Source organism: Quercus suber, unplaced genomic scaffold (genome assembly GCF_002906115.3).
Source record: "Quercus suber isolate HL8 unplaced genomic scaffold, Cork oak 2.0 scaffold_65, whole genome shotgun sequence".
NCBI classification, from domain to species: Eukaryota; Viridiplantae; Streptophyta; class Magnoliopsida; order Fagales; family Fagaceae; genus Quercus; species Quercus suber.
In genome coordinates, this window is record NW_027069530.1 from 1,134,312 (window position 1) to 1,146,168 (window position 11,857).

Genomic DNA, 11,857 nt, shown 5'->3' on the forward strand with positions numbered 1-11,857 from the left:
TGGTAGAGGTTTGTACTTATCTATTAGTGCATAATTAGTTTAAGCCAAATGACAATTCATATGGGTTGTATTTTGGAAGGGATAATTCAAATAGAAATGCTGCTAATCACAGAAAGCTAGAATCTCTTTAAAAAGAGCAAGAGTTCCATGCTCAACCTGATTGGTTTTGTTATAATTAATTGTTTAATTTTTGTATCTCTAATTGATTTCCTTCTAATTTTTGTAACCAATGCCTGGCCATGGTCTGGTGACAAAAAAATATTTAATAAAAAAAATTCACTAACCATTGTTAGAGTTTGGTTAAGGAAATATTTTTAAAAATTTGAAATATTCTATTATTGTTATTAACATAAAGGACTAATGACTCAATTTTCTCATACTCAAGGGGAAAGGGGTGTCATTTTCCTTAAGGTTTGGGGCGAAGTGTCATTCCCCCAAACTTTAAAAATACAAAAAATAAAATAAAATAAGTGTCATTTCCTCAAACTTGAAAGAAGATTTATGTAATTTACTCAATTATTTTTATCTTTGAATTGAATTTACAAGTTAACCAATGAATGGCCCATTAATTGAACATAGTATGTATAGAATGAAAGGATGGTATACACGAGACAATAATCAAATATTTGAAGAGGTTTGGATACTCTCGTTGTTTAAAAAAATTTAACCAATAACCCACAGACCTTGGTCCTATAAGAGATTAGTGTCCTGTCCAAGTTTAAAAACTATGCTATATAGTGTTTATAAAATTAGTCATGAACTTGAATCTTGTCTATAATTTGGCATATATAAAGGGAAAATAAACTCTACTGTTCAACTACAACTAAAATCATTGGCCAGCCCAATCAGCCAAGTTCATTTCTGCTACGGATCAGGTAAAAATAGTAAAAAGTTAAATATTAAAAGTAAGTTTTTAAACTTTCAATTTTAGTATGTGTTTGGCATTGATAAAAGTTGTCAACTTATTTTACTATTCAGCTTATTTTCGCTAATATTTATAGGTCTCACTGCACTTTTTAGTTTTTTTTATTTTTATTTTTACAAGATAGAAATTTTACTCTAGCCTAATCTATGTATATATGTGTGTAAAACTCCCTCCTGAAAATTTAAACTCTGACCCTTGCTCACACACCTCACAGGCACTTATACTTGTGGAGTGACCATCGCACCATGGGTATACGGTAGTACTGCACTTTTTAGTACTATTTATGAGTTTCACTATATTATTTTAACTAACTTTTACCTTCATTTACAATACTTTTAGGAACAAAATTTCAATTTTAGCAAAATAAATGGATCACAAACAGACCTTTAGTATCCATTTGGATACTGATGAAATTTGAGGCGTCTACGTTTTGGCTTTTTTTTTGGGGGGGGGGGGGGGGGGAGGGGGGTTAAGAAGCACAATTCAGCTTTCCAATGGATCTCATGCACTATTCATGAGACCCACAAACCTCACTTTTCAGCAAAACTTTCATTAAAAATGGGTATTCTGACACTATTCACACATTTAAAAATTATTTTATTATAGCGTTTTCAGTTTTCAATTTTTAACAAAATAAACGATCTCCAAACATACCCTTAATCATCAAAAGTGCTATTGAATGATTATTGCACCAAATCACAATCCGATCTTTCCTACCGTTCATGACTACCACCATCTCGCCGTTGGTTACCAGCATGGCTCATGTGCACATCAGACAGCCTGACAATTAGGAATTAAACAGATCATCAAGTGGGTTTCCCTTTCCCACCATAATCAAGTTGTTTTCCTTCAAATAGATCCTAAGAGTTTTTGCCCATCTCAATTTGGACTTTATCAAAAACACCAAACTCCGATGCCCTCAGGATTAGTGAAACTACGGCCATCATTCATCACTCTCAGGTTCAGCTCAACACTTTGTTTTCTATGGTGGAAACATCGTCTTTTAACTAATCAAGTAGTGAAAACAAAGGAGAAAAGAACACTATTTTTTAACATGATCTGAAACGGGAAGTAAGCAAGTGACAAGAATATAAAAAATAAAACTAACACCAGCGCAAGAATTAGAATATTTATTTCATTTATCTTTTCTGTTGTTTAATTCAGAATTCATTTCTACTAACCACAAGACAAAGAAATGATTAAAATGAATATAAAACTGCGATTAAGGAATCACCCTCTCCCATTATTGGCATATTCCAATCAAGTTGAGTCCACATCCTGTGTAAATTCTTTGGTTTCAGGATCAAAATATGTTCAGGGTCTAGTTGGAGGAAAAAGATCTTAAAAAAAAAAAAAAAAAGATATGGAAGTTGTGCAAGTATTGACCTTAGTCACTCTGGTTCATCTAAATGACCGTACAGTTCTTTCCAGTGAGATGATGCTTCTTCAGGGGTTCGAATAGTCCAGATGTGAGGTTTGGCTCTCTCACGAGCTTCTAGAATTTCCTGCGTTCAGAGTGTTCAGCTTGTTACTTGCATCAATATGATGATATTGATAGGCCAAACCAAATTCAAAGTCATCACCTCAAGTGACAAATAGGCGAGGAAACAAAATTAAAAATAAACACTAATGAACTTCAGAAAAGTTGACTTGCTTGATGTAAAACAGATAGTGGACTCGTTTATGTCTTTTGTTAAATCCTTTTCATAATCAATTACTTTTATTTTGTCTTTTAGAATACAATTAACTCTCATGATAACTAATCAACAGCACCAACAACAACGGTGTTAGTCTCAAAATTTTGGAGTTGGCTATGGATTAATCATCATGTTAACTAAATGATTAGGATATTTTGGACTTCGAAATTTTTCCTTTTGTAGTAGCTCAACATGACTTGAGTGTGAAAACACTGAAAAGGGTTCAAGAACCAGGTTTTTTTTATAAAAAATTTTATTTTATATATATATATATATATTAATTATCATAATGGCTAAAATAATTTATTTTGGCTTTTGACCCTATATCGTAGGTTGGATCTTAAAATATATGTAAGATCACCCCCCCCCCCCCCCCCTTTCTTTTACTCTCTCCAAAAATCCCTACGGAAAAAGAAGAAAAGGACACACTAACGACTGAAAAACAGGATCACAGGTGAAGCAGTTGCAACTCTTCCAATAAAAAGCACTAATTCCTTGTATTAATTCAACGTGAACATATAAGGCAGCTATTAGATGGATGGGTCTTTAATACTCCCATTCAAACAGGACTTCCAGCCAAAAAAGGACAAGGATTATAGCATCGATTCATGCAGAGAGTCAGTCGCATCAAAAGCCAAGCAGGTTTCTCAAGAACAATTGATCGGTATGAGCAAACACATAAAGTTCAAAATATTTAAATAGATCTTTTCAAAATGGATGCCTCCCCTTGTAAGCTTGTAAGTGCAAGGTGGAAGGTGAGGTTGTGGCATCAAGAACCATTAAATGGATCTACCAATTTTCTTTACTTTAAGAAAATGGCATTATGAGATTCCCTTTAGTTTTTAAAATTTTAAGAAATTGGGATACATCAAAATTGGACACTAAAGATCTTCATATAATTTTCATTGACCTAGAAACAACATATGATAAGAGTAACACAGAGAGGTTATATGGTAGGTTGTTTTTGATAAATAAGTTCCTATAAGCTATATTAAGTTGATTAAGGATAGGTATGACGAAACTATAACTAGAGTGAGAACAAGTGGAGGTATCAAAAGTGAGTTTCCCCTATCACTATAGTTTTGCATCAATGATCAACATTAAGTGCATGTATCTTTCCACTAGAGATGAACAAGCTCACTAAATAGACTCAAGAGGAAGTCCCATAGTGTACACTTTTCACAAATGATATAATTCTAGTAGATGAAACTAGACTTGGAGTCAAGTTAGAAATTTGGTTAAACACTTTAAAATCTAAAGACTTTTGGCTAAGGACTAAAACAAAGTTTCATAGAATGTAAGTATAGTAAAAATAATGGCAAAGACTAAGGGGTTGTAAGACTTGATAGTCAAGAGTTACCAAAGAGCAAGGGCTTTCAATATCTTGGATAATAATTCATAAAGATTGAGAGATTGAAGAGGATGTGAATCACAGGATAAGAGCATTATAGATGAAGTGAAGAAGTACATCAGAAGTATTGCATGATATAGAAAGCTATTAAGATAAAGGAAATTTTTTATAAAATTGCTATTAACAAGCTATGCTCTATGTACTGAATGTTAGATTGTTAAGAAGCAACAATCATAAATTAAGTATAACTGAAATGAAAATATTAAGATGGCTAAATTAAAATACAAAGAAAGATAGAATTCAAAATAAATAAATTCGCTTAAATATAGAAGTGTTTCCCATTGATGAAAAAATTAGGGAAAGTTTGAGGTACTTTGGATATGTTTAGAAGAGAGAGATTAAGGAGCTGTTTGGTTTTTAAAAAACCATTACTCATCACTCCCCACTCAATTTTCATCACTCATTACTCATCACTTATCACTTAAAATACCCCAACTTCCTAAACCTTGCACGTTTGGCACACTATTTTCAACTTCTCATCACTCAAATATTTGTACTTTTTGTGGGATCCATACCTGAGCACCATGTCAGTGAGTATAGTTAGCCTACCTGCCTCACCCTCATTCCCCACCATTTTCCTCACTGCTCATTTCCCCCTTCACCCCTTCACTCTGATTTATGTTTTTGGCATTTGGGTTTTGAGGTTCGGTGATGCTGTGATGCCTGTGGTGGCGGTGAGTTATGGGTCTGTGAAGGTGGCGTGCCCCAGCCCTGTGAATGGATCTAATTTATGTTTTTGGCATTTGGGCTTTGAGGTCCGGTGATGCTGTGATGCTCGTGATGGTGGTGAGTTATGGGTCTGTGGAGGTGGTGTGACCTAGCGGAGGCGTGAATGGATCTGATTTATGTTTTTGGCATTTGGATTTTGAGGTCCGGTGATGCTGTGATGCTCATGGTGGCGGTGAGTTATGGGTCTGTGGAGGTGGTATGTGATGCTCATGTGGCAGTGAGTTGGGTTTGTGGAGGTCCAATGAAGAGAGGAGATGAGAGCTGTGTGTTTGAAGAGGAAAAAAAAGATGAGAGAGAAAGGGGGAGAGCACATGCTCATGAAGTCAGATTGATGAGACAAGGCATAAGTGGGTCCCATCTGATTGAGTAAAATTACAAAAATGCCACATAACTCAATTTTCCATAACTTGAAAACACTTAAAATGTGTATTCAGTTTCCATAATTCATCATTCAAAAATCAGAAAATTGAGTGATGGAAACAAAAACTGAAAACAAATCCAAACAAACCCTTCAGCCATGGGACCCACAAGTTTTGAGTTATGGGTGATGAAAACAGAGTAATAGGTGATATAGGTGATGGAAAACAATAAATCCAAACAGCCCCTAATTCACTAGTGAGAAAGAATGAGCTAATTCAAGTTGAGAGAAAAAAAAATGTGAGTATGACCAAAAATAACATCATTAGTGGTAGTAAAAAATGACATATCAATTGACAAAGTAGCTCAAAGTAATTATTAGAGTGTTGAGGATCCAATCCCAAATTTTTGGGACTAAGGTTTGGTTGTTCTTGTTACACATGCACTTTGTGAATTTTGAACAAGGGGAAGAGCTGCCAATTGAACTGGAGCTCATTGGCTAGAACATCATTATCAAACTTTAAAACTCTCTCTCTCAGAAGGACCAATCTATTTATATGATCATGATTACTTGCTATAATTTGTTACAGCGGGTAAAATCAATCATGGAGTACACCCACACCTAATGTAGACTAACAACATGGAAATACTTAAAAGACTCCAAAGAACGGGTTAATCTATAGGTTCTCGTGCTTTAGAAATCAATTATGATTGACCAGTCTTCAGGGATTTATGCCACCTTTATAGCTTATACTTAGCATGTCTTAACTCTTAATGCTAAATTGTGTCACTTAAATTACTGGATTTATAATAAAACACTTTAACATGACTCTGTATACATGCTGCAAAGTTAAACTAAAGCTTAGTCCAGAATAAGTGTGCAGGTGGTCCCACACAAACTTGAAAATTGATATGTACAATTACAAGCTTTCAGTCAGTGTGACAGGAGTGCAGCATTGTTTCGCTTTCCACAGAGGGGTAATGTTTACCAAGTTTCTATCATTTCTCTGAAGGATATGCAGAATGTATAAAATGTGTTTATATACTTATCAATTTTATGTGTGTATGTGTGTGTGTGTGTGTGTGTATAACGTATTTATTCTATAATATCTCCCTGTCAGTCCACTCCATAGATGGACTGCTTTTTACCCCCTATACCACAATTAAAATTGTTTCACAATTCAAATCAAATTCTGTCAACATCATGGGAGGGCATCAAAGGTCCCCCCCCCCCACCTCAATTACCACTGTTCTTTCTGCAAATGTAACAATCTGGCAATCTCTTTTATGTCAATTCCCCCCCCCCCCCCCCTACCTGATACAGTTCCTAGTGGGTGCTCTCGCTGCCAGTTTTTGGCACATCTTAGAGGAGAGATGTATGGTTAATATATAAACTCACAAGGGAACCATAAAGGAAATACTTTATTAATACTATCCAAAAGTCAATCAAATACTTCACACGATCCATATTGTTAGCCCTCTATTCCATTTTGAAATGTCCCAGAATATGGTCATCTTTGAAAAGACAATGAACTTATTATTGATAACTTTCCTAACTTACACTTTATACTATTTAAAAAGTCAGTACCTTCCACTAAAATTTTAATGAAGAAGTTATTTCTGGAAACTTATATCTTTTATTTGAAAGACATTGCATTAAACAATGTTTATTTAAATACAAATGGATTTATCTAAACAGGACAAACAATATGGGATAGAGTGAGTGTGTAAAAAGAAAATGGATAAGTTCTACTGGTAAAACATCATTTATAGTAAGTTAGTAATGCATACAACTCAAAACAATAATGAAGATTAATCTGTGCAATCATTTGGTCTAGCACCCTGCCATTAAAGTTACATGTTGCTTTAAGAAGGATAAAGTGATGAACTTAATTTTTTTTTTTTTTTTTTTCAAAAATGACAAGTGGCTTAAGTTTAAAAAACAAACCTGCACCTCAGTAGACCGTTTTGTCTTCAGTCTCAAACAATCATATAAAACATTCCATTTCTCAGAACAGTTATCAAGAACACCAAGCCTATAATACTGCTGCATCTGATGAACAGGGGCTGCCATGATATAAATGCCCATCAGTTTGAAAACATTTTGCTTTAAAAACACAATGAATAACTAAAGGGAGAAAAATAGATAAGAATTAGACAATTTTTTGTTAAATGCCTCATCTGATGGCCCATTTAAGGCAGTAGAGGATGCAAAATTGCAAATGGGAATAAGTTAACTGAAACAAGGATGGAGAGCAGGAATAATGATAGGGAATGGGCATATGTTTCTGAAACAACTACTTGAAGCTCTGGAAAGAGGATATACTTAAACAAGCAAAAGTCAACTAGAATGTCGAACATGCAAAAATCACAACCTTACCCAACAAAGGACCAAACAGCAAGGCATGGGTTTGTCACATTAACTCTTAACAGAAGTAAGATATGTAGGAAAAGAAGGAAATCAGAAGTCCAGAAAACTAAACTTTGCGAAATTTGAAAAGCATTAATAGAGGAAACAAATAATGCCGGAAATTTACCATGAAGAAAATCCCGAAGAAATTAATAATTCGTGAGTTGAAATGGTTGATGATCTTAAAAGGTCAGGTTTCTTGAAAATCCAAAGGATTGGGCCAGAACATAAATAAATGGCTATCAAGAAGCACTCCCATTACTGAGCATGGAAAATATTCAAAGTATGAAACAATATACATGAGCAAAAGGCCCAAAAGACAGTCAAAGAGATTGAAGAAATGGCGAGCGGAGCTAAACATAATGCATATAACAATTTTTAAATATAAAAGGCAAGAAGGATGTAGAGAAATTGTACAAAAAGACAGCAAAGTGCCCACACAGAAGAGAGAAAACCAAAATATTTTGGTCAGTGCGAACAGTACACCAATGCTAGAAGGAAAATAAGCATGCCAATAAGTTCTAACTCAAATGGCATCTCCTCCCCCCGTAAGAGCAAGGTGAAGGGTGAGGTCTAGGGTTCAAGAGAACCAAGACCCACTAGGTGCATGGGTAATCTCACAATACACAATTTTTATTTATATTTTCCCAGAATTGAGGTTCCTAAAGTAAACAGCTGAAAAAATAATAAATACAAGAGAGACTTGAAATTTAGACAGTATTCTAATTAATACTAAGGGATTCTGATCCTCTTGTGTTTCTAGGGCACCTCCATTGTAGAGTTCATAAACTCCTAACCATTTATTGTTGAATCTGTGGTTTAGACTTTGCCTCATCATCAATAACTAAATATATGCCAAAATAGCACAAATTAACATTTGTTTAAACACCGAGAATGTAGCAATATTTAAACTACTCATTTAACAATAATTTTTTTTGGATTTAATAACTCTAGCAGAGTAATCCTAAGAACTCTAGAGGATCTCAATCTGAATCTCAAGGGTTCAACGCTTAGAAAGGCACATCCTATGAGCAAAATAAAGTGGTAAGAACAAATTTTAAAAAGCACAAGTCATTGTGGTAATGAAATGCCAGATCATGGAAATTAATTTTTTTGCAGAATATTTGGATAAGATAATGGATTCTATGGCAATGATGACTAGTTGACTTGTTAATGTTAATATAGAAATATAGAATTAATGTAATTTTTAGAAGTATAAGCATCTGAATAATTTATGATATGATGTTCTTTTAGAATTGTTTGAACAAAATTTGGTCAGCAATGCAATTGGATTGTAATAAAAAAATAAGAATTAGAAATGAAAATGAAGAAGAGTAATGAAAAGTGCATACAGTAGCAAAACCAGAGAGCGTCAAAGCAGGTAGAGCAAGACAAGCGCCGCGTTTGAAGACCTGATGAGGCTTTAGTTTCCGTAGACATCAGTTTCTGCTCTCTCTGTCTCTCTTTATGGTAGGCTTAGGGTTAAGCTTTCTCCAGTAAAGTTAGAAACCTCAGGTCAAACTGATTCGATCAAAACTTTCTCCAAGTCTTCACCTATTTTCCTAGGATTCATTCACCAGCAACCAAAGAGACTCTAAAATAAATATAGATAGATGAAATAAGAACTGTTTTTTTTTTTTTAATAAGTAAAATATTTTAGTAAAGAGAAGATAATGGAACAAGACAATGGAGCATGACAATTATACCCCTCTTTATGCTTGAGATTAGAGCAGTAGCATTGGCCTGGGCAAAGTTTTAGGCCAATTTTACAATTTTTACTTAAGAAGCTACTTTTGTGTTTTATCCATCCACTTTTGAAAACACTCCACATCTGACTTTCTGTTCTAAAATCNGCATATAACAATTTTTAAATATAAAAGGCAAGAAGGATGTAGAGAAATTGTACAAAAAGACAGCAAAGTGCCCACACAGAAGAGAGAAAACCAAAATATTTTGGTCAGTGGAACAGTACACCAATGCTAGAAGGAAAATAAGCATGCCAATAAGTTCTAACTCAAATGGCATCTCCTCCCCCCGTAAGAGCAAGGTGAAAGGTGAGGTCTAGGGTTCAAGAGAACCAAGACCCACTAGGTGCATGGGTAATCTCACAATACACAATTTTTATTTATATTTTCCCAGAATTGAGGTTCCTAAAGTAAACAGCTGAAAAAATAATAAATACAAGAGAGACTTGAAATTTAGACAGTATTCTAATTAATACTAAGGGATTCTGATCCTCTTGTGTTCTAGGGCACCTCCATTGTAGAGTTCATAAACTCCTAACCATTTATTGTTGAATCTGTGGTTTAGACTTTGCCTCATCATCAATAACTAAATATATGCCAAAATAGCACAAATTAACATTTGTTTAAACACCGAGAATGTAGCAATATTTAAACTACTCATTTAACAATAATTTTTTTTGGATTTAATAACTCTAGCAGAGTAATCCTAAGAACTCTAGAGGATCTCAATCTGAATCTCAAGGGTTCAACGCTTAGAAAGGCACATCCTATGAGCAAAATAAAGTGGTAAGAACAAATTTTAAAAAGCACAAGTCATTGTGGTAATGAAATGCCAGATCATGGAAATTAATTTTTTTGCAGAATATTTGGATAAGATAATGGATTCTATGGCAATGATGACTAGTTGACTTGTTAATGTTAATATAGAAATATAGAATTAATGTAATTTTTAGAAGTATAAGCATCTGAATAATTTATGATATGATGTTCTTTTAGAATTGTTTGAACAAAATTTGGTCAGCAATGCAATTGGATTGTAATAAAAAAATAAGAATTAGAAATGAAAATGAAGAAGAGTAATGAAAAGTGCATACAGTAGCAAAACCAGAGAGCGTCAAAGCAGGTAGAGCAAGACAAGCGCCGCGTTTGAAGACCTGATGAGGCTTTAGTTTCCGTAGACATCAGTTTCTGCTCTCTCTGTCTCTCTTTATGGTAGGCTTAGGGTTAAGCTTTCTCCAGTAAAGTTAGAAACCTCAGGTCAAACTGATTCGATCAAAACTTTCTCCAAGTCTTCACCTATTTTCCTAGGATTCATTCACCAGCAACCAAAGAGACTCTAAAATAAATATAGATAGATGAAATAAGAACTGTTTTTTTTTTTTTAATAAGTAAAATATTTTAGTAAAGAGAAGATAATGGAACAAGACAATGGAGCATGACAATTATACCCCTCTTTATGCTTGAGATTAGAGCAGTAGCATTGGCCTGGGCAAAGTTTTAGGCCAATTTTACAATTTTTACTTAAGAAGCTACTTTTGTGTTTTATCCATCCACTTTTGAAAACACTCCACATCTGACTTTCTGTTCTAAAATCTATCCATTTAATGCTTAGAATATCCACTGTTACTTCTTGAGTACATATCAACCTAAAATATTATCTGTTGCTATTGAAAATGCATCAAGAAACAAATAACACTGTGATGGTTTGGTTTTGAGGAACCTTACTAGCTCATTTCATATCTAGTACTAGGTTTCCAAAGTAATTTTTCTGGGAAGACTGCAGAGAATTTCTTAATTGAATCCATTTCTCAAATCAAAATTTCAAAGCAACTAGTTGGTAGAACTTCGAGAGGCTTCAATAAAATTATTGTTCAACACGAGGGCTATCGGAGAAGATGCACTGGTAAAGATGCTTTAGAACATCTTCTATTTTCTCACTCTCCCATGTCCTAAACCACAGCTTAAAAGAGACACAACCCTCTAGAACTTAAACACAACCTCCTGAGTTTCCACTATTAAGTTTCTATACTGAACTTGATCTATAAGTTGACACATGAGACTGAGAACTCTATGGAATTTCTCCACATCCAATTCAGTAGTTTCTTTCTTCAACTTCTTCCATCTTCAAACAGACCCAAGATACAAGACCCAGACAAAAATCCCAAAACCTTAATGTTAGAAAACCAGCACATCCTAAAAGATGGTTCTGATAAACAAAAATGCATTAGCTCATTACAATAACAAACACTTACCAAATGGGTATTTGCATATCAAAATTCAAGATTTCCCATTCCAATCTAAACAAAGTTTTCAACATAGTAAGAATCCACAAAAAGCATATATGTGAAACCCCAAGTACCAAATACAAATCCACAAAGCAAAAGCAACTCCATCAATCCAATTCAGACACATTTCACATCTTTTCATGTTACCCAACTAGCAAGGGAGACACAAAACGAAGCAAAATTGAAAATGGAAGTGCAAAAAAAAAACCCAAGTTAAAACAAAAGATAACAAACCTGATAAAAAGGCCAAAAACAAACACGCCTCGAAACTAGATCCAAACACTCTCAGCTCTGCCTT

The 11,857-nt window shown here is 34.2% G+C and overlaps 1 protein-coding gene across 6 annotated transcripts; it reads right to left on the bottom strand.

Annotated features, from left to right (window-relative positions):
* Positions 1–1,544: 1,544 nt before the first annotated feature.
* LOC111985194 (uncharacterized) lies at positions 1,545–9,253 on the bottom strand. Of its 6 annotated transcripts, none has more exons than XM_024016844.2 (4): positions 8,882–9,159; positions 7,068–7,186; positions 2,312–2,430; positions 1,545–1,705 (listed from the first exon to the last, which is right to left on the bottom strand). In XM_024016844.2, exons 1-3 carry the CDS (start codon positions 8,967–8,969, stop codon positions 2,317–2,319), a joined length of 321 nt encoding a protein of 106 aa, XP_023872612.1. In that variant the 5' UTR covers positions 8,970–9,159; the 3' UTR covers positions 1,545–1,705; positions 2,312–2,316. The 6 variants fall into 6 exon arrangements, with proteins under 6 accessions (XP_023872612.1, XP_023872610.1, XP_065628906.1 ...); XM_024016842.2 differs by lacking the exon at positions 1,545–1,705 and adding an exon at positions 1,909–1,932; XM_065772834.1 differs by lacking the exon at positions 1,545–1,705 and adding an exon at positions 9,236–9,253 and having other exon boundaries at positions 2,043–2,430; positions 8,882–9,091.
* Between the last annotated feature and the right edge of the window lie 2,604 nt (positions 9,254–11,857).

Bases quoted from the DNA above. Each gene is read 5' to 3' on its own strand.
- LOC111985194 (XM_024016844.2), bottom strand. From the start codon at position 8,969: ATGTCTACGGAAACTAAAGCCTCATCAGGTCTTCAAACGCGGCGCTTG. The intron at 7,187-8,881 runs GTATGCACTTTT...ATATCATGGCAG, and splicing joins CGCTCTCTGGTTTTGCTACT to CCCCTGTTCATCAGATGCAG. The intron at 2,431-7,067 runs GTTTGTTTTTTA...CTCTGAACGCAG, and splicing joins AACGGTCTACTGAGGTGCAG to GAAATTCTAGAAGCTCGTGA.